This window comes from Xiphophorus couchianus, chromosome 16, assembly GCF_001444195.1.
Source record: "Xiphophorus couchianus chromosome 16, X_couchianus-1.0, whole genome shotgun sequence".
In the NCBI taxonomy this organism is placed as follows: Eukaryota; Metazoa; Chordata; class Actinopteri; order Cyprinodontiformes; family Poeciliidae; genus Xiphophorus; species Xiphophorus couchianus.
The window spans coordinates 1,737,380-1,761,251 of record NC_040243.1 but is presented as its reverse complement, the minus strand read 5'-3'; the positions used below and the strand labels follow the sequence as shown (position 1 = coordinate 1,761,251).

At 39.4% G+C, this 23,872-nt stretch overlaps 1 protein-coding gene across 1 annotated transcript in view; it reads left to right on the top strand.

Moving 5' to 3' along the window:
• grin2ca (glutamate receptor, ionotropic, N-methyl D-aspartate 2Ca) overlaps positions 1 to 23,872 on the top strand; it is a 53,618-nt gene that overhangs the window by 6,881 nt on the left and 22,865 nt on the right. The window contains exons 2-3 of the mRNA XM_028041386.1: positions 10,284 to 10,734; positions 21,974 to 22,575. Coding sequence (XP_027897187.1) covers positions 10,300 to 10,734; positions 21,974 to 22,575 — 1,037 coding nt within the window. The 5' untranslated portion in view covers positions 10,284 to 10,299. The remainder of the gene's footprint in view (positions 1 to 10,283; positions 10,735 to 21,973; positions 22,576 to 23,872) is intronic.

Here is a 23,872-nt window from a genome sequence, read left to right as displayed (position 1 = left end):
TCTAGCAGTATGCAAAAATTTATGAGAAGTTTTAGGTCCCCATCTCTCATCCACCCAGACCTTGGAGACATCTATGCAGCTTATCTGGGATTTATTGAGATTTCACCTGGACAGGATTTCCATCGAAAGGCAGCTCAATCATGAATCACATATAGTTCATGTGGAGCACGTCTTAAATATTTCTGTAGTGCTCTGGGCAGCAGCGAAGGTAAAGCATGGGCTGAAACTAATATCTGATGGAGTCTGATCCATGTCGCTGTGTCTCCAGGAGTCTGCAGGGACAGATAAATTATCAGAGCTTTAGGCTGAAGAGCCTCCATCGTAGTTTCCCTTTGGGAGCCACGAGCAGACGATGCCAGACTCAGACTTGGTCTTAAGCCGTTTCTTATGGCGGATTGGGTTTGTCAGATGGCCATCTCAAAGCACACTGTTTCATGAAGAGTGGAGCAGCACACAGCTCACAGGATGACCGTGAGGAGGACTCTGACTGGCAGCAGAAGAACCAGTCGCTGGAGGAGCTTTCATATGGCTTAGATAAACTGTCTGTGTTCATGAGTCCAAACAACCCCTCAACTGCTTTTACGCCTTGATTCACGGGGGGAAGTAAGAGAGCTGGGAGAACGGACACACTGCAGGTACCGTGTCAATACACTTCGACTCTCCCTATGGCCTGGATACAAGCACTGATGTCAAGTTAAGTTTAATGGTGTAGCAGATTTATGTAACAAGTAGTTAACAGTGTTTTACACCTTGAAAACATAACAGTAACCAATAAACATTACATTTTGTCAAATGCCATCATCAAATCAGCAAGCAAATATACACCAAATATATGAATCAATGTTCCAGATATTATTTATCAAAGCAACTCTAAACAAGTTGTTTTTAGCCTTGATTTAAAGGAACTCGGTGTTTCAAAGGTTTTGCAGGTTTCTGGAAGTTTGTTCATGATTAAAGGAGAATAAAAACTGAATGCTGTTTCTCCATGTTTGGTTCTGGTTCTGACGATGCCAAGCAGACCAGAACCAGTAGACCTGATTGGTCTGGAAGGTTGATACAACAGGTAACAGCAGCAGATGGAATTTGTTGTTTCTCTAAAATTCCTATCTACCATATTTAAAAGTACAGAGTAATATATGGAAGTATGTGTTTAATTTTGGTGATGGCAATCGCTGACCAAATGGTGTTTTCTTTATAACTTTGTAATTTTGTGTTTTTATTATGTAAACTCCTTGCTGCTGAAACGTAATTGACTTGATTGAAGTGTATTAAACAGACAAATCTGTAGAATGCAAGTAAATTGTCGTATGTGTTTGACTGCTTGGCAAATGTTTTCATAAACACTGATATAACTAGAAATACATAAGATATCAGAATTAACTTTGTTATCGGTTCAATTACTAAAACTGGGCTGATATTAAAAACCTTTTTTCTCCATTTTCTTGCTGCTTCTGATTCAGGAGCGTAGATGGTTGGTCATGTGGTATTTGTTGGATCATGTGACAGTGATGCACCGCTGGATGGTGAGGAGTTTGACTGAAGCAGACGTGTGATTGTTCCTCCACAGCGTTGAAGAGCTAGAAAAATAAATATGGGTCTCAGTTATCGGCCATAACAGTAATATTATTTTTAGATATCTATATCAATCAAATTTTCAGATCAGTGCATATAACACACATTCAATAATGCAACGGCCATTCCAATTCAATATATTGTGCAGCTCTATTTAGAATGAGGCCTAAATTGGCTGTTTGTTGTTTGATTTCAGGTTATTTTGTTGCTAGTCTAACATTTTCTCTGCCTTTTTGCAATTCCTGTCAGAAAATATGCTAGCTTGTTTCCAAGTAGAAGCTTCAACTGTTAGTTTTAATGAAGAGTGTTTGTGTCAATGTCATCAAGGTCTTTTTCTGAAAGACAAGAAGCCAAATGTCTGCTTTAGTGAATGACTTACAGGAACTAGATAGGTGAAACTGTTATTGATTTTTTTCTTAACTGTTTCTATGCATTGATTCTTCAAGGTTTAAGCAATTCAACCATGCCACACTTAATCAGATGTTTACAGGAGATTAACGGCAAGGAAAATGGAAATGACTAATTAACACAATCGCTGCAAGAAGATTTGGGTACCAGAAGATGAGAAGCTCTCCTTGCAACAGACAGTTTAATGAACATATAATTAGAAAAGAGAGGCGACATTAGTCTGTTTGGCAGGTGATCTGTGGAGAATGCTGTATGGAATGTTGCCAGCGGAGTGGCACAGATTCAGTCTTGTTTGTCCACTGCTGCCCCTCAGAGGCGTGCTAAATTAAGCTTTGGACTCAGTGGTTGTTTCCTAGGAGTCTTGGCTTTGTGCAGATGTCTTTCTTATTTGGAGATAGCGAGTGAAGACCAGCAACATCAGAGAGGAGTTTGCTCCATTAAGAAAATATACAACTTCCAAGACATAAACCATTGTGAACAATCTTATCCGTCAAGATTTTAAAACTCAGTTTTCTTGGTTTTGTTTGTTCTTCGTCAGCCTTATTTCCACACAGAGCTTCAAGATCCACTCACCTGCACTTCCAGGTGATTTTTTTTTATCAGTTTACGTCATGAAGCATCAATGTGAATCTGATGGAAATATAAAAGTACTTTACTAAGCTGTGTTCAGCTCAAGTGCTGCGTAAGTGGAAAGAGAACATTAACATTTTTGGCTTCTGGTCGACTGCACTTCAGAACTGGTTTGGTCCAGTTAATTATCGGCAGCGCCAGGCACTGCAGACCTGCGCCAAACACAGCCTCACTAAGAAACACAACAGTTGTTTTCTTAATCCCAACACAGCTAAATATATATATATGTTTATATGAACCGCCACGCTGTAGCTCGTTTCAATAAGGCTCTGCTAACAGCGGCTATAAGACGTCAGAAATTTAAACTGAAGCTAAATCTGACATAGTTCTGGACAAAAATCCCAAGATCAGACAAGGATAACTGAAATAACAGAGATGCATTTTTATGATGATGCTGATGATCTGGCTTAAGTCCAGCAGTTATAATCTGATTCAGCATTCGCAAACGGATCGGTCCGTTCCTGCAGGGGGGATTTCTGACAGGCAGCGCTTGGCTAGAGATATTACACATCTACATAGTGTCAGGAGTTTACCAGGAAAGGGTTGCTAGTTACTTCAAAGCCTATGTCACATTGACTGAAGCCTGCGACAGATGGTACTTATGGATGTAGATGTTTCAGAGCAAAGTGCAACCATCCTTTCATCTTACAATTACAATTAAACTATTTCTGATATCGCACACTTTCACTGGTAAGAAACTGAAAATGACAAGTTCACTTAGCATTCGTCAACAACTCACCGACGTAAGTGAGTGTTGCACAACAGATTTAGTCATCCAGCTGGAACTCATTGTTTTAAATAGTAAAACATAATTTAACGAAGCCTCAAGTCAGATAATTTGCCAAAAGGAATTTTAAAAATTGAGGTACTCAAATCATTCAATGAATTATTACAGACCTAGTTATAATTTTCTGAACTGTATTCACATCAAATTGTAAAGTCCCCAAAGATTCCCACCGGTCTTTAAAAGCTTGTAGTTCATATCAATGACCAGCTCGGGTCTCTCATCTTTGTCTCATCAATCCTGCATAGATTTTCCATGAGGTTCAAGTCGGGCCAGTCAGCTGGCCAATCAAGCACATTGGTAAATAAAGTGGTCATTAAAGCAGGTACTGGTCCTACTCGCTGGAAGGGCCGGTGCCAGGTCCTACTGGAAAATGAAATCAATATTTCCATAAAGTTAATCAGCAGAGGGAAGCATGACGTTCTGTAAACGTTGCTCGTTGGATTCTGTGCCTCTCCCCAATTCCTCCAGACTCCAGGACTTTGGATTTCCAAAATTAAGCTATAATTCACTTTTCTCTGAAGAAGATTTTAGGCTACTGACCAAAAGTCAAGAACTGATTGGGTTCATACTCTGCAAATCTCCCAGAGTCCTTTAAAAGAACTTTGATTCACAAGGTTTTAGTTATCCATTTACTATCACAGGTTTACTTTCCATTAACATGATTAGATAAAACAATATGAACAGCAAGCTTCTTTAACAATAACCTTTGGTGGTTTTCCCTCTTTGGGTCAATCGCTACCAAAATACAACAACTAAAGGCAGGACTTTTTGATGTCTCCATGTATTTTGTTCAATTCAATTTTATGCCCCCTGACCACCAAATAATGAAGTTGCAGCCCATCAGCTGACTTCTGCAGGGGTAAACCAATGCTGCGGCTCAAGTATGTGATGTAGCAATTACAGAGGGTCTGTGCAGCAAGCTGAAGTGGAGATTTAAGGCTAGAAACACACACACACGCACGCACACACACACACCACTCTTGCAGTGAGTTTCTGACTCATTACTTCATGGCTTTAACACAAAATGGATAGAGATTGATGCTTAAAAATGTTTTTTAAAATCAAAAAGGCTTCACAACCAGCTAATGTGATGGCGTCAAAAATCAAGTTGCGATACCAACTGAATTTTTGAAAGTTAACATGTGCAGGAAAGAACTAGCTCTATGTATGATTTAAGCATGAAGCAGATCAGAGGAGGGCTGTTTGGAGACCATGAAATGGGAAAAGATACCCAAAATCACGGAATTTCTTACCCAATACTTTGCTCTTGATGACCAGCTATCATCCGATGTTGATAATGTGGGATTTTGATGTTTCTTTGGTGTGTTAGAGTCAAAGTATGAGATTTCTAGCCGCCACCATGGTCAGTTTGTCTGTAACGACATTAGAGACAAATTATCATGGAGCTGAAGTTGGGAAATGGCTAACGGCTGTTTCCACTTAATTTTTCACTCCCTTAAGCATCTTTAATCTGCTCTAGTTTAAAAAGTTAAATACTTAACACTTCAAACCTGAACTGGATTATTCCACATTAATGGAATATTTGAAATCAAGTGTGAGATGTGTGGAACCTTTAATATAAAAGACATAACTAAATTATAGATAAATAAAAACTCTTATTGGCAATTGGCATTGGCAAGAAGGCCTGTCACAATAATCAAATCAATTACTTGCATAATAAATTTAAATAAGCTCAATCATTTCCATTGGCATAATTTATCATTTTTCTCTTTCTACCAAGAACTGGATGATAATTCTTCTGTCTGGTGCTTTGGTCTCAACTAACTTCTTTTTTGAAGGACAATATTGTTTAAAGAAATCTCAAAACAACAATATCATCGTTTATCACAGTAACTTATGGGACAATTTATCGTCCGGTAAACTTTGTTATCATGACAGATCTGTCGGCAAGTACTTAAATAGAAGTACTTGTTCTTGGTTTTAAAAATGACTAATTATTAGAGACATATTGTAAGGAAATTCAAGTGATTTTAGCATTTAAAGAGAAATGATGAATTCACTGTTCTCATAACTTGGCTAACTTAACTCCAGCAATAAAAATCGAGTAAGAGGCTGATTAAGTTATAGAAAACTCATATTTCTCAATCAGATTTCTAAAGGTCGCGACGCGGCAGTAGCAGATTGATTGTGGAGTGACCTCGGCCTCTGTGGACTCTCTGACCGATCTGCAGCTTTACTGATAACGACACTGAGGATGACTCTGTCAGCATGTGAACCGCAGCCCTAACAGGCTGCAGATGCATGGCTGAATCTGCTCACGTGACAGCGGGATGGGACAGGTGCGGCCACAGGCTTCATGCCCAGAATACAAAGCCAGGCATTAAACACTGCGCAGATGAGACCACACCTCTGAGCCAGATGTTTTTACCGCTGCAGGGACTCGCTAATGAGCCGCAGGCATCACGAGGAGAGAATGACAGCAGTGACTTATAAATGACAGGTCATACCTCATCTAGTAAAAGTCACATCGTTAGAAGAGATGCAGCTTAATTTAGCGATTTACAGGAAAGATAAAGAATACTAGAAGACGAAGATATGAGGGTATGGGCTGAGGAAGAAAAAGATGGTTTCTTTTGATGGCGGGTTGTAAAACATGCAATATTCAATGCCAAAATGTGTACCAAATTCTGTAGATCAAAAGATTTCAATTTATCTGAGCTGAAAGTTATTATTCACCTGCTGGAGTTATCAAAGTGTCCAGATGTCAGTGGGGAAAATATTGGTAAATAATTCATGATAAAACTCTGGGAGCTCCTTCTATGAAGAGGCTGCTTCCTCTGTGTGTCTCCCACTAGAGGGGGTTAAGCACATCTTCAATGTTCATTAGTCAGAGTCTGAGACAGAGAGCAGACTGTTGGCAAGAAGCAGCTGCTAATCTTCCTGGTTATTTTCACTGGCTGACAGGTAACTAAACAACTACCACCTTTAACAGTTACTTTACTAAAAACACAAATAACTGTCCTCTTTGTATAAAACATGAAACCCAATAAAATGTAGCCCTCAATTAGGCATAACATTATGACCTGGTGGAATGGACAACATTTAGAGGGCAATCTTTGTGATCCAGCAACCATTCCTGACTCATTTCTCTCTGCCTACATTACCCAGAATGCCGTACGGTTCTAGATAAGAGCTCAGTGAAAATATTTAACTTTCTATCGTATTTTCGATTGATATTGATCACGTCAATCACAACTGCTATAATGCTACAGAGGAAACCAACACTTCAGTTAATGTTTTTACTCAGTGGTGGCTGAATTGCCTGCAGTTTGCTCGTTCTGACAATAACATATAAAATGGTTAGATTTATTTTATCTTTTGCCCTGAAAAATCAGCAGTATAGAAAATTAGGGATCTCTCTTTGTACTGGTATGGAGTTTAAACACATTTTAGTTAGAAACCGACATAAAATTTGTACATTTCTGGCTCACCGCTTTTGATGGAAAATACACATTGCAGAAGTAGGAAATGAAAAATTAACATAAATTCATTCAAATTAGAGTTAAAATTTGTGATATGAGACAAGTGAAAATGTATTTGTCTTCTTTATCACTGAGAAAAGAAATGAAAACATTTCAGAGAAATAAATAAATGCAACCAACTACAAAATGTTTTCTTAGCTTTAGCTCATTAAATCACAATTTATAAAAAAAAAAATTTACTTATTTGCCTGAACTAAATTACCATGGCATTAGATAAACAAGTGATTTTTTAATTATTACTAAATGTTACTGTATTCATATCATAAGCCAATACTTATAATAGTAACTAATAACACAAGCTGAGTCAAAGCTTCTAATAGAGTAAGTGTGTGTAAATGAGGGTTTGGGAGGTAGTGTGTTCCACAGCTTGCGTCAGCAAGAACACAATGACTCACAGTGAATCCAGGTTGGACCAGCGTTGTGACGGCAGCAACAACCTGTCTCCTGTTTCTGCTGCTAACTACATGATCAACAACAAGAACCGAGAGCCAAGCAGACGGTGTAGTAAACATACAGGACAGACAAACCGTGTACTTTATGTCTCTGGAACAAACAGATCTCAGTAATCTTGTCTTATTCTAAACGGATCCAACACCAGCAGACCTATATGAGCAAAGGCATCTTATCTTTTTACATCCAAAAATCTCCAATGTCATTAGGATTTTTTGTGCTAGAACAACATAAAGTAGGAACAGTATTTATATCATTTTTCAAATCTGAAATGTGTAAATCAAAATGTATTCAGCCCTATGAATGTGTGATGTGTTTCTACCAGCTCTAGTGTGCAGCAGTTTCAACTTTTGTTCATTCTTCTTTGCAAAACAGCTCCAGTTTACTCAGAATGATGCTAAATGAAGCTATGTTAGTTAATTTGTAAGCCTGTTTCTGTTAAATTAAACACTAGTATATAACAGGAACAAAACTTGGTTTGTCCACCATCTTATGACTACTTTGAGATGAAACAGAATATGCACTCCCATTCAGTGCTTAACTTGTCCATCCTACACTTGACATGGAGTGATATGGAGGAAAAAACACCTGTCAGCTAAATAAGCTTGTTTTGTTTGACACTGCTGTACTTTAACTGGCACTGAAGCAGAAAGAAAAAACAACTTATAAACTGTAATCCATTTTTATTTGGATTTTATTTATACAAATACCCCTGAGACGTAATCTGTCACACTTTATTTTTAGATTTACTGTGACATAGAAACAACTCTGTGTGGCTGAGGGCAGTTAGGAGGAAATTTAAGTTATTTATAGCTAATGTTTGTTTTTAGTTTCTATGAATAGAGTAAAGTTCATCATGCAGATTGGTAATGGCTGTTGGTAATGCTTTAGGATTGCATTAGGATGATTTAAAGTTATTTTTTGTATATTTGCATTACTCATAAATAAGCTCAAGTAGTTTCTACAGAACCTTTATTGTCCGATTACAAGATTATTTGCCAGAATAATCAACAGAATGCTCAATTACTAAAATAATCATTAGCTGTAGCCCTATTGTTGATATTTGTAAATGGTGCTGCTATTCCTGCCTGGTCTGTCTTGAAAAAGAGAGTTTATATCTCCAGGTTTTTTATCTGGTGAGGTAAAGGTTATTACTAATATTTTATGGTTCAATCTGGTGGTAAAGGAAAAAAAAAAACAGAACCAGAAGCCCATCAAGTCAGTGATGCTACAGATTTCTGTTGACTCAGAAAAGGTAAAGCTAATTACTAAGCTCATTCCAACTGATACCAGAGAGGTTCTGCAACCATGCAGTCATTAAGAGTCTGGGTTTTTGGGATATGGAGCCGCCATCCCACCTCTGAGATCCTCCACAGAAATACTGAACCACATGAACCACAGCAAGACAAAACAAGTTCATGGGAAAAATAATTATGCTTTCTCAAGTTTGTCATGTTTGAAAATATTTCTTGCTCATTTCATGTACAACTGTTGTCCAAGGAACGTGTCCTTTAGTGCAGAGGATGCAGTCCTAATAAACTGTCCAGGTGCTACACTTGTGTGATTCAGAGTTCCTCTCTGTATATTCTTCACAATTAGGTTATCAATTAGCGTCAAGATAATCAAGTTTGTCATTTGTAAATCGATTCAGAACCGTCCATTTCTTCACCTCGATGCATTCAAAATTTGATTTTATCCCTCAGCCCTAAATCATGTTAGCTCATTCTTACTGCCACCACTTGCATCCTCTAGATCTGCCAGTTCCTCCTTGCATATAGAATCATTCACATACGCCTCAAAGATCTGCATGGATCAGACTACATTCAAACCGTTGCTTCTGGGATTTGATTGGTTTCTGTGAGTTTTTGTGCTTGTTATATCTGCTGAAAAATATTCAGCCCATTTGTTCTTGTGCTAGGTTTTATAAATCTGCAGTGTCCTCTCTCTGTGTGCATAATAAAAGTTAAGACATTTATAAAGAAGCGTCTGCATAGAAGCATCACAAGCCTTTAAAGCTGTTTTATTTGTATTCCAGATGTGAGATAGCTAAAAGGCAATGTAGGAACAGGTATAGCAGCAGAACTAAACAACAGTTTACTTTGTGCAGCAGGCGGATCTCGATAAGTTTCTACACTATAATCAAGCTGCAAGCCATGACGCCTGGCAGGGATTACCAAGGGATTACAATATATTCACCCCAATGGGATTCCATCACATGGTGGATCAGAGTCCTGTGACAAGGGACCATTGAAGAGCTCTCCCTAAGAGCCACAAACGTTTCTGTGACAGATTTGACAAAGAGCCCAGTGCTGTCTGAGACCTCAACACAAACTGCTGTCTGGCTACAATATAAACCACTCGCTGCAAGCTTTTAATGTAAATACAAGTTGCTCAAAAAGTATAAATCCTAATTTTAAAACTCATAAGAAAAGCAGAAAAGTGCCTCCAAAAATCCGTCATAACACAAGACATCTCATTAATCAGGATAGTGAACAGCATGCATTACAACCTTTATGTGATTAAGCCTGGAACTGCTGATGAAACTAAGTAACAGCATCAAACGTACTGTCACGAGAAATACTCTAAATCCCCTTGTTCTCCATTTGTTGCATTAAACACTGGACGCCATCTGTTGGGTTGGCAGGCTGAATGCAGCAACAGCAGGGTGGCAGCTGCCGGCCTGAGACGCCACAGCCCGGCCAAAGCTCCCTCTTGTATGTGGATGTAGTCTGAAAGTATCACTCTGGGCCTCGTTAATGGACATTTCAGACTAGAACGAGGACCAAAACAAAGCCAAAATGTTGTTTCCCAAAATAAAAGGCAGTCTCGTTAATCAAAGTGAAGAAATATTGGCATTTATTTATATATTTTTAAATGATCTACTCTATCAACCCTCTTTTGATCCCCTCTCTCTACTCCAACCCGTTCTACAGGCAGTAGGTGACGGAGATGGGCCTTCGTCTGGGCAGTTGGAGTGACTCCCTGTGGTGGCCGCCACCCCTGCCGCTGTTGCTGCTGCTGTTCTGCACAACCCCCTCCTCTTTGGGTCGGCCCTTCGGGTTCCCCGTGCCCTCCGTGAACGTAGCGGTGGTGTTCAGCGGCCCGGCCTACCAGACGGAGATAAAGGGCCGTTTGAGCCGGGAAAACTTCATGGACCTGCCGCTGGAGGTGAACCCCATCACTGTGCTGGTCAACAACACTAACCCACGCGCTCTGCTCACCCGGATCTGCGACACCCTGTCAACTAACCGGGTCCACGGCGTGGTGTTTGAGGACAATGTTGGCTCTGAGGCTGTGGCACAGATTCTGGACTTCATCTCCACACAAACAGCTGTGCCCATTGTGGGTATCAGCGGTGGCTCTGCAGTGGTCCTGCCATACAAGGTCAGTCAGGGTCAAATTTAAGGAAGGGACGGGACCAATGAAGACCCATTTGGGGTTGCATGCAATGTGCTGAGTTGCTGTTTTAAAATGTCTCCTCACTTTTGAGGTTTCTGTTGTTTCTGTCTAAGCACTTTTTCTTGGCATGTCTCCCTCCATTGCTAAAAACAGCAATTAGCATAAATGCTTCAACAGCGTTAGTTCTTAGGGTTGGCCGGTAAGTTGATTTAATCTGTTAATTAACTTTTTGGTTTTTGAAGACTAATTCTTAAAAAATCTGAACTTTTTTTTACCAATGGGTTGACTGACATGAGCGTGCCAAAGGCCTACCATCAGCTTCTATTTATTTGGACTTTGAATTCAACTCAACTCAACAATAGAGTATTAGGGGCAAGCTAGGTCTTTTTCTTTAATTATGAGAATAATGTTCTATTATTACCAGCATAAAGCTGTAATATTAGAAGAAGACGAATGTGAAAAACAGCAAAACATTTTAATAGTATCTTTTATACACTGCTCAAAAAAATAAAGGGAACACTTAAACAACACAGTATAACTCCAAGTAAATCAAACTTCTGTGAAATCAAACTGTCCACTTAGGAAGCAACACTGATTGACAATCAATTTCACCTGCTGTTGTGCAAATGGAATAGACAACAGGTGGAAATTATTGGCAATTAGCAAGACACACTCAATAAAGGAGTGGTTCTGCAGTTGGGACCACAGACCACTTCTCAGTACCTATGCTGTGTGGCTGATGTTTTGGTCAGTTTTGAATGTTGGTGGTGCTTTCACACTCGTGGTAGCATGAGACGGACTCCACCACCCACACAAGTGGCTCAGGTAATGCAGCTCATCCAGGATGGCACATCAATGCGAGCTGTGGCAAGAAGGTTTGCTGTGTCTGTCAGCGTAGTGTCCAGAGGCTGGAGGCGCTACCAGGAGACAGGCCAGTACACCAGGAGACGTGGAGGAGGCCGTAGGAGGGCAACAACCCAGCAGCAGGACCGCTACCTCCGCCTTTGTGCAAGAAGGAACAGGAGGAGCACTGCCAGAGCCCTGCAAAATGACCTCCAGCAGGCCACAAATGTGCATGTGGCTGCACAAACGGTTAGAAACCGACTCCATGAGGATGGTATGAGGGCCCGACGTCCACAGATGGGGGTTGTGCTCACAGCCCAACACCGTGCAGGACGCTTGGCATTTGCCAGAGAACACCAGGATTGGCAAATTCGACACTGGCGCCTTGTGCTCTTCACAGATGAAAGCAGGTTCACACTGAGCACATGTGACAGACGTGACAGAGTCTGGAGACGCCATGGAGAGCGGTCTGCTGCCTGCAACATCCTTCAGCATGACCGGTTTGGCAGTGGGTCAGTAATGGGCCGCATAGCCCTCCATGTGCTCACCAGAGGTAGCCTGACTGCCATTAGGTACCGAGATGAGATCCTCAGACCCCGTGTGAGACCATATGCTGGTGCGGTTGGCCCTGGGTTCCTCCTAATGCAGGACAATGCTAGACCTCATGTGGCTGGAGTGTGTCAGCAGTTCCTGCAAGATGAAGGCATTGAAGCTATGGACTGGCCAGCCCGTTCCCCAGACCTGAATCCGATTGACCACATCTGGGACATCATGTCTCGCTCCATCCACCAACGTCACGTTGCACCACAGACTGTCCAGGAGTTGGTGGATGATTTAGTCCAGGTCTGGGAGGAGATCCCTCAGGAGACCATCCGCCACCTCATCAGGAGCATGCCCAGGCGTTGTAGGGAGGTCATACAGGCACGTGGAGGCCACACACAATACTGAGCCTCATTTTGACTTGTTTTAAGGACATTACATTAAAGTTGGATCAGCGTGTAGTGTTATTTCACTTTAATTTTGTGTGTGGCTCCAAATCCAGGCCTCCATTGGTTAATAAATTTGATTTCCATTGATGATTTTTGTGTGATTTTGTTGTCAGCACATTCAACTTTGTACAGAACAAAGTATTCAATGAGAATATTTCTTTCATTCAGGTCTAGGATGTGTTATTTGAGTGTTCCCTTTATTTTTTTGAGCAGTATATAATCCCTAATACTTAAAAAATACTTATTCTTTAACACATCAGCATCAAATTATTATCAGTAGCAGGACTTTGAAATGGCCCTACTGCCAGGTATTTTTCATTACAACTGTGTATGTTGAGAAGAAACAGACTGAGCTGATCAAGTCAGAACGTCATGACTATGTTTCTCATTAAAACGACTTTTCTCATAATTTTAAGATATGTTTTCTGATCAAATTACATCTTTCTGCTAATATCACTATATTCTTAAATAATGACTATGTTCTATATAATTAATTACTCTATAAACTGTAAATTACTTTGTGTTTCAGTTCAACAGAACCTTTTTACTTATGGGTACATTTCAGTTAGAACCTGATGTTCAGGTTCTGTCTTTTGTAATATATTAGTCAATCACTCCAAACAGTCTAACGCCTAATGTACTGTAATTACACTCCCAAAAGCAGAAAGGAAACCTTTTCCCTGAAAACTAATGATGTATGTCATCAAACATCATTATTTCCATATGGACAGCAAATGTGTTGAAATAGCTGACATTAGACTCCATTATTTTTATAATGAATCATAAACAATCTCAGTCTGCAGATAAATGCATTAATAGAAATCAGAAAATGGAACCGGAAACAGATATCTCTCATATTTAATCTAACCTTTGACATTATGATCAATGTGGAGTTTGAAATCAGCTCAGCTCTGTATATTGTGAGAAGGGAGTCGTGGTAGAGGGCTCAAGACAAGCTTGTGACACATCTGAGTGTTTAAACTTTGTTTGGTTTGAAGCTGGGAGGTGTAGCAGCAGTGATCCATCAAGGAGGCATAAACACTCTGCACAAAGGGATCAGCCACAGGGACAGACAGTAATCCTTTCAAAATGGCTTTCTCCTGGTTGTCTACTACAGATGTGTACAGAAGGACAGGTTGGCAGAGGAATGTAATGCCATGGGAAATGCTTGTTCAAACTGATGATCTTAAAAGATTTAGGAAACAGTGGATGTCATGTTATAGAATAGGACACGGTTGGAGGAAATATCAATTTTGAGAGTGAAAATAATCAACATTGATGCACCATAAGATATGCATACATCACTATGATCGATCTAAACTTCCAAAGAAATCTTTAGACTACTTTGTATAACTGGCTGGACGTTTAGTCACCCCTAAGCTTTCCAGGACGCTTAAAACCTTCTGAATAAGGGAGTTTACAAGAGTTACACTGGAGGAGAGAGATTTTAGCTCGTTTTGATCCATTTTCATCTGCAGTTTGTCTGATAATCTTGACAAAAGAAGTCAGGAGATTCAGGAGACGGCTGGAGGCTTCACAACTGAAACTTGGCTTTAAGCAGAGCAGCTAAGCTGATAAACAAGGAGCAGAGTTGGTCTTCAGTTTTATAAAGAACTTTTAAAAGACAACCGGGTCAAATGATGAACTTGTTTGTCCTGTCCATAAAAAGGAATCCAGCTTCTCTGTAAAGCAGCTTTTATTCTGATCTTTGTGCAGCCGTCTGCTAGGCTGTGTCTGACCTTACGGCTTATTTTGCTTTAAATGTTGATTGTTTATCTAATTTCCAGCACACCGAGCTGCATCTACTTTTAACCGACAACATCTGTCTGTAAGCGGTCCTGGCTCTAATATAATGCCAAGTCAGGTTAAAGGGCTTCACTTCTGGTTAGCTGCTTTTGCCATATAGTGGTTGATCATTTGTGCTCTGGTAATCAGCCATCAAACCCACTTTGTATGGGCAGATTATTGATCTCAAAGTTTCAGGTATTGGTTGTTTTTCTAAATATCTGTCAGACCAATCTATTGTTTACAACAAAGGAGCCAAACTGGGTGGTAAAAATAATTTCTACTTTTAGATTACGTGGAGGTTTGTTTTCATCCTGCTGTTTTTTTTCAGTACTCCATCTGGGATTTGTCCCAGTAAGCTCAATTTCTCAGGATGCATTTCATCCTGGCCAATCAGTGAACAGACGTTGTGAACAATGACTTTGAATTTCTGGGTTGTTTTTGAATTGCAACCTATCTATGGTTGTAGTTTGGCAGCAGAGGAAGTAAAGGATGCCATTCACAAATCCAAATACTGAGCAATTAGAGATTAACTGAGAAATGTTTAGGTTTCGCGTTTATATACGTCAAAGCAAAATGCAAGCGACTGGCTAAACACAGATCCAACCCTTGAGTAATCAATAGTCTCTCCATATCTGAGGGTCCAGACGCTCCGTATGAAGCAAAGCGTAAGACAAGTGGCTGGTTTTTACCAGGCTAATTTGTCACAGAACCAATGTTTTTTTTTTATGTTTATTTAACCAGGTGGGAAAACTTTGTTTAACTTTATTAAGGAATTAAAATTATCCAAAAATTAAAATTTTCAGCACCCATGGTTTTGTGGTAATAAATTTAAAAGAATGTCGGCCTAACCCTAAAAATTTATTTTTTTTAAATATTGAATGTTTAATTTCTTTACTTATTTCAATTAATTGTTTTGCTGCTTGACATGAATTTATAAATCTTTATGTTTTAACAATTTAAAGCAATATAAACGGTGTTGCTCAAATCAGCTGTACAAATAAACTCAACTGATAAGTCTTAATATTAAAAAGTAATATGAAATTTAATCCACTTGTTAGCAAAAAGTGAAATTAGTAGATAATATCAAATTCAGAGAAAGTATTTTGTTCTTTTTTTTAGTATCTCATTATTTTAATCACCTGATTTTAGATAAAATGGACTAAATAGTGCATGTTTATTTCCAAACTGAATGCATTTAAACAGCCTGTATCCAGACAGCTCAGACCTGAGGGGGATTTTTCCTCCAGAAACTCAGTGAGAGTTGTAATCCACACCCATTTGAACCAAATCCCTTTTTTAGTTTCTGTTTTTCTCCCCATAATCTGCCCTTCACAGCATATGCCACAAAGAGAGAGAGAGAAGTTGCTTCTAAGTGGGAGAGACATGTTGTCCTGTATAGAGCACTGAGATGATTTTGCAGTTAATCTGCATTAATGGGGTTTGCAAACAGGAGGTGAGTTTCCTCAAGTCAAAAACGAACCTTCAGCAGTCTGGTTGAAAGGTTCAGGTGAAAGCGCTCTCCTCTCAGTGAACATTTCTCAGTGAAAAACATACAAGTTTATTTCATTTTTAGTCAAAAAATTTATGTTTCAGTTTATCATAATCAAATTATTTCAAACCCTCGCTTCCTGTAGTGTTAGTGTTTACCCTTCATTTGTTTAATTAGAAACAAGTAAACACCAGTAAGATCTTTATGATTTCCATAATTCACGGGTTTTCAAACATCTCCCTCATCAACTGCAGCCATTTCAGCAGAGCTGCTGTGTGATGTAGCCATGAGCATGCTCCTCCAAGGTAATGAAAGAGGTTTTACTCATCAGTTAATGTCTCCTGCTGCTCATTTACACTGAAGCAATTCTAACTCAAATGCAGGCAGAGCAAATCAATCATAATCACTTGCAGAATAAACACGTGTAATAAGAAATAAGATGGTAGGTGTTGAAATAAATCACTTCTCTTTACTGGTAATTAGACAGTAAAAGAATTTCAAGCTGTTAATATATGCCGTCTAGTGAAGGCATTAAAGCTGCCTGTCAGAAAAGTATTGAACCTGTTATTAATGTGGAGTGTCCCTGTTGGAAAGCGAACGTAATCTCCTCACCCCCGCTGTGGCACCAGCTTCCAGACTGACATGCCTCACCAGATCCGTTCCTAATTTTGTGAGGTCCTGGGTAATCATTCACTCTATATTCACTACATCTACACAACAGGCAGCAAGGATCAGGTTATTATCACTGACCTTTAACAACACAGAGAGATGACTGTTTTACTGTGTTACAATTAGTACCAGTTACCAAATCAAGAACTGTCAGTTCAACAATAACATGAATGAAATACTAAATAAAATGTGTAAATAAAACATGTATTGCAGAAGGCAAGTTAACAGTTTAAATTCCACTAATCAAGAACATCCTACAGATTGACACTGAAAGAAATCCTGGTGTTCATGATAGCCAAGTCTAGATTTAGTCCAGTTCTGGTGAATTCAGTTGATTGGACTTGATTTGGATAGCACCTACCTGTCTATATTAGGTCCCACAGTCGACAGTGCAGGTCAGAGGTCAAATACCAAGAATGAAATCAAAGTAATTGTCTGTAGATTTCAAAGACAAGATTGTCTCAAGGTACAAAACTGGAGAAGGAACCAGATGGGCCAAACCAGAGACTTGAATCTGTTTGAACAACTCTGGAGAGATCTGAAAATGACTGATGGACGCCTTCATAAAATCTGATGGAGTTTGAGAAGAACAGCAGAGAAGAACTGTTGGCCAAACTGCCTAAAGATTAGTGAGCTGAGCTAATGGCATCAGATTCAACGAGACCTGAGGCTGGAACTGCTGCCAAAGATGGATCAACAAAGTGTCAAGAAAAGGTTGTGAATACTGACGTAAATGAGAAATTGTCATAACAAGATATTTCTGTAAAGACGTTTGACAAAGGAGTGTCATTTACTACATTTTGAAATAAAGTTGTAACATAAAATGCTGAAAAAATGAGGTGCTTGAATACTTTCTGGGTGAACTGTAGTTTCAACAGCTGTTCAGAGTGTTAAACAGATTTTAACTACAACATAAAGCACAGATGTTCAATAGTACTGTAAATATCCTGCAGTTGCAGTGGCTGTTTTAAGTACAAAGCATCAATATGTGAATGTAAAAAAATAAACATCAGTATGAAGGTAATTATATTGGGGTTTTAGGTGTGCTTAGCTTGATATCAACTCCACTGCACATTTCAGAGAAAAATAAAATTGCCCTCTTCATCTTACCATATTTATCTGACAGCTTTTATCTTCATATCACAGTTGAATTATGTGACGCTGTCAGAAGCAGTAAAACCAATGAAGCTCACTCACTTTTAAATGCATCACTAGAAGTAAATTCTGATCTTGGAAAGTGACGGGTGGATATTACAGGCTGATCAGATTCCCTTTCTTAAGCCATTTTACTTTGTTCTGTAACATTAGATTATAGGCTGTTGGTCTTAGAGGTTAAAACAACCAGACAGCTACACGTCAACTTAAGGTGGAAGAGAAAGCTTTGATTTTGCCAGTAGGGTTGTCATAAAATGGGCCAGGGCTAATGTGATTGGGAAACAGACATTTGGTGTGCTTCAAATGTAATTTAGCAGTCAAAAGTGCAGGTACTGCATATGCATTGAGAACGATCCCTACCAACACCATAACAGAAACCAATGAGCATATATACACTGCTCAAAAAAATAAAGGGAACACTTAAACAGGTGTTTCACACTTAAAGTGTTCCCTTTATTTTTTTGAGCAGTATATATATATATATATATATATATATATATGAACAATTTTCCTCCAATCATTAAAAATTAGCTTGATATTGTAAGTTGAACTTCAAAGCATTCTTTAAAGGATCCTTTCTGCAGACTGACACATCCCATCCTGCGAACCAGAGTGTAATAAGAGAACAAAATGTAAGTCTTGCAAGAACAAGAGCCTGAGGCGGTTCTCTAAACTAGAGCAGTTCTTTTTTTATCTGTCTGTCTTTTCTACTTTTTGAACTCACTTCTCTCCGCTGCCACATCCTGCATTTTAAAACTGACTGCACTGTTGCAGCCAGACTTATCTCAACTAAAGGCAACAGTGTTAAAGCACTGATAAGCAGCAGCCAACAGGGAGCGAGGAGCAGTGTTGGCGGTCAGTGGACATGCATGAAGTCCAGCTTCATTCTGCAGGCACTGAAATGTGAAAGACTGGGATGTGAACAGAGGTTGGAAGTGTTTGAGTGCTTCATTTTAGAGGACATTGAAAAAGATTTAGCCACCTTTAATGTCACAAATACTAAAAATGAAAGTCTTATTGTGAAGGTCAGTGCAGAGTTTCTGGAGCTTAGCAGGTTTCTGTCTGTAACTTTATAGTTCATCAATTTTAATTTGATTATTGATAAATGGAGAGAAAATCTAACGTTTCGTGAGAAATGCCAGGATAGTCTGTCATCGTCCAGGATCTGTGTGACGTCAGCAGCACAGGAAGTTGTTGCCAGGGCATTTCCTGCTGCGTGGCGGAGGCACACATATGTCACAACCAGGAGACGTCGCCAGAAGTCACTCTCTCCATGAAGGGCCGTGTGTGTGTGGGTGTGACTGTGGGATTGGCTTTGAAACATTGTTTTATGTTCAAACATGAAAGCAAACATCAGGTGTAAATGTTTGTGAACAAACATAACTTTATGTTGTTATAGTTAAATTCATCTTTGGAACTATGAATGTGTAATATTTCACTTCCTTAATTCCTGCTTGAAGGTTTTTCATTATTGATTGCATTATGTTTGATAGCAGGCACTTTCAGACAGCAGGGCCGAATGTCTTCTAAGTGGAAAAACGTCCAGTTGAAAGCTGGCAAATTTATTATTTATTTTACCCAACTAAGGAGAAATAGCAGGAAATTTCTGCTCAATAGAACATATGTTGTTAATCAGACTAATAATTTAGATGCAAGGGGAAAACATGTATGCAAGTCAGATAAAGATCACATCTACAGTATTGAGACATACTGGGAAAGGTAAAAACAGTGTAATTACTTAGCATTAAATTGGTTTAAACCTCATGCAGCGCCGCAGCATGAAACACGAGTTGGAGAAATAGAGCTTGAGATACAGTAAGATTTTAAATAGAGATAATAAAATTGTTTCCAAAATAAAACATGTATTATGTCCTGCACATGAATTTCCATGAAGCAGTCTGCTGTATACTCCCAGCATGCGGTTGTTATGTTACAATATAAACAAAAAGTGCAATGTTTTTATGAGCAGCACCCATACAAAGTTATTTTATTTTAAAAGGGGAAAGCTAGTTTTCACATGCATATTTTCCTGATAAATATATCCCGTCAAATGCCTAATATTAGCATTCGTAGGATCTAGTGAAAGGGAGTATAAATATCCACCGTCAAATATCATTTTCAACAGGGGATATTTAGACTTTTTTTTTACCAAACAGAAATGTCATACAATTTGTTCATTTCAAGTCTATCTAACTCTTAAAATTTGCATTCCCATCGAGCCAGCATCCCTGGCGGAGAATTAAATTTCCATTTTCTGTAAATGATTCCTTGCATCCTTTGATTCTTCGGCCGGCGCTCTGCACTCTGACAAGACAGTCGTGACTTGGGGCTTTGAGCTGCAGCAGTGCCTGCGGTAATGCCCCGGGCTCATTTGGACCGAGCCATCTGTCTGCCCTCTGCTAATTGAGCTGTCCAGGTCTGAGGAGTTAAAGGTACTTTGTGGCTCCATATCCAAGGGAGCATGAAGGAATTACTAAGAAAAACAAAACCAGACATCCTCGTAGACACTACCAGACAGCCCAGCGCCTGTCAGTGAGGGAACAGGCTGATTGAGGCTGTAGCACTGACAGACCTGCAGCAGGAGGAGTGGATTTCTCAGGTTGTACAAACCTGCATGAAATCTCTGCACCAAACGTAAATGTTCACCTCATCCATCTCTGTCCACAGTGGGTACACCAGGCAGAACCAGCTCCCACTAAATGCGCTGATATCTGAATGTCCAATAGACGAACACAGAAAGAGCAACCATTTTAAGGAAAATATATGAGCTCTGGGCTGATTTAATGAAATGAAAAATGAAGTAGCTGCCAAAGAAATTAAATTATTTTAATTGCCAGTTTGCTTTTATTAGGGGAGTAAGTGAAGTTCTTCTGGATTAAAGAAAATGCACTGTGCATGAAAGGTGTATTTATTCCATCATTTCCTTCGCTGTGTGAGGAAACAGTGACAGAAAAACAATGGTGCAGTCAGAGGCTGGATTTAGCCGTGTCGTCTGAAACTGTGAGACGTTAATTCATCACAAGACAGCTAAACCCGTCAAGGACAACAGGGAGTCGGAAAGAATACGATCATAGGCTGCCAAGCAGTCTCGGGACACCTGACCCCTCCACCGCCTGAGCTGCGAGGACTCGGTGCTCAGGGCAGGCAGGGTTCTCCCCAGGGAGGGAAACCGGTCAGGAGGGGCTACTCTAGAGATTTAACACCAGGACTAAAACTCCACTTTCTAAGGCAAAAAAATGTTTGGTCTGAATTTTTAGTTCACTGATTATACAATAACCGATCTAGTGGAATTGTGACTGTTCACACTGTAGGAGGAGATTTACTGAAAATATAGTGAAGAGTAGGGAAATCACATTATTGGTCTGATCTCTACTTCTGAACAGAGCGATGGCAATTCATCTTCCAAGATGAAAACATTTTCAGAACCGACAGATAAAACATGCGCTGATCATCTGTCTTTGTTCAGCCTTGTGTTTGCAGCTTGAAAAATGTCATGAAGGTTTATGTCAAGTTTATTTGTATAGTAGATTTCAGTAACAAGACAGTTCACAGTGCTTTACATCATAGAAGTATAAAAATCTAAATCATCAAAAATAATCAAATATGTTGATCAATGTTCCAGTTATTACAAATCAAAAGCAACTCTAACAGGTGGCTTTTGAGCAGTGATTTAAATGAACTTTCAGCTGCAGTTTTCTGGAAATTTGTTCCAGATTTGTGGTGAATAAAAGCTGAATGCTGCTTCCCTATGTTTGGTTCTGCTTCTGAGGATGCAGAGCAGACCAGACCCAGAGCCAGAAGACCTGATTGTTCTGGAAGGTTGACACAACAACAGCAGATCTTAAGTGTATTTTGGTGACAAGCCATTCAGTGATTAAATAGCGAGAGAAAGTTTACCTGCTACCAAAACAAATGGATGGTTTGCACACTTCAAAATGTGTGATCTGTCTGGGTTTAGCCTTAAGAGATTTGATCATTTGGACTCCACAAGATTTTTTACATTGTGCACAAATCCCACATGCACTACAATTACAATTTTTTGTGTGTGTTTCGGGAATTGACGGTCTGATGGGACAACCTCTTTCCCTGCTGCTCATTTACACGGTTACATATGTCGGCTTCCCTACCAATATACTGTATGTAACCGCGAGAGGTTTAAAGAATGTTGTCTTCAAAAAGGTCCTCCAGATTTTATTCTAGGGTCTGTGTATAAAATAACACTGTATTTATTTGAACAAGACCAACAGGCTAAGTGAAGAAAATGACGCCATGTTTCTCTCCTTTACTTCAGGGTGAAGGTTCCAACTTCCTCCAACTGGGTTCCTCCATCGAGCAGCAGATTAACGGCATGTTCAAGGTGATGGAGGAGTACAACTGGGACAGCTTTGTGGTCATAACCAGCCTGTACCCGGGTTACGAAGCCTACGTGGATTATATCAAGTCCTTCACAGACACCAGCTACTTCATGTGGGACCTGCAAGACGTGTTGTCCTTCGACATGTCGGCTGACAGCACCAATGACATACGAGCCCGGAGGCTGCTGCAGCAGATTGATGCCCAGGTCCTGTTGGTCTACTGCTCCCACGAAGAGGCACAGTACCTTTTTTCATTAGCAACCGAAGTTGGACTAATAGGACCGGGCTACATCTGGATTATCCCCAGCATGGCCGTGGGAAACCCAGACATCCCGCCACCTGACAGCTTCCCACTGGGGTTGATTAGCATCATCACAGACCGCTGGAGGATGAGTCTGAGGAAGAGGGTGCGGGATGGGGTAGCCATTGTGGTTAAAGGTGTCCAGAGCTTCAGGAAGCAGAGAGGCTTCATCCCTGAGGGCCACAGCGACTGTCACAACCCCGTCAAACAATCTGCCATCAACGACACGTTGTTCAGGTAAGACACTGTCTTAAAGTCTAATCTGAACCCCGTATTTTTAATGTTAATAAGATTTACATACAATACAAAAAGGGGGGGGGGAGGTTGTCACATCTATCATTTATTGTGAGAATTTATTTTCAAGATAAAAAGTTTGGGTTTATTATTGCCACATTAAATTTCATTTAATGTTAAAAAATTGACTAAAATGTTATTTTTGTTATTTTGTTCCCTAATTTTTTTAATGAAAGCATAAAAAATATAATTAAATTAAAAATATATGATTAAATCAAGCATCTCTCACAGCTATGTTTAATGATTGTGATTAACTTATTTTAAATACATGTAAAACCGTAAATAAGCTAATCTATAGTAGGCTTCTGATTACATTTGAAGTAAAGAGTTTCACTCTGGCTGAACTCAAACCGCTTCTGAAACCAGGACTTTGAGTTTTTTTAACTTTGGGTTGTTGCCTAGCAGAAGTTTCCACAAGTTTCATTATTTAAGGTAATTTAAATATTTAAGGTAATTATATTAATCACTAAATGATATCTAACATCATTCTGACACTGACTAGTACTTTCCTGACTTCAGTGTCTTCTCACAGCATATAGTAGGAGTCTACAACTTATATAACCCATAGAGGCATTTTGCTCTCAGGCCAAATGTTTTTGTTTTTGGTAAGAAATGTACTCCTCCATGGCCACGTTGTTTTCTGTGATCTACATTGGCCTGGAGCTGCAGATGTAAAGCTTCTGAAGAGGACAGTGATATGTCTGACAGTAATGAACCTGAAGGTTTCTGTACTTCTGACTTCATTGTCTTTTTTGAGTAGTGCTTTAGGGCAACTTCCTACAATTTCAACTATTAATGTAGCATACGGTACTGGTAATAAAATCAGCATGAAATCCCTTTTTTATTTTTTTATTCTAACAGTAAAATTATTATCTCCGATATATAAAGTGCAGAGTAGAAATATCTAAATATTTGAGGTCACTACAATACCAACTACTTAATAAACAAATTTGTAGCAAACTGGTACATTGTCCTACATGTTTCTAAAACACTTTGCCTTTGACTAACAACCAATAACTGGGTATTAACTCAGTTTCATTTAAAGCTGGCAAACTTATTTATTTATTTTTTACAAACTCAGAACGTGATCACACTCACGCTACACTAGATTATATCTGTGCATCCAAAATAGAAGTTGAAAAGTGAATCACCATAGATGCTCCAGGTGTCAGGGGTTCACACTTTGCAGGGCTGCTGGATGGAGCCTCCCTGCAGCAAATGATCACACTTCCAAGTTAAA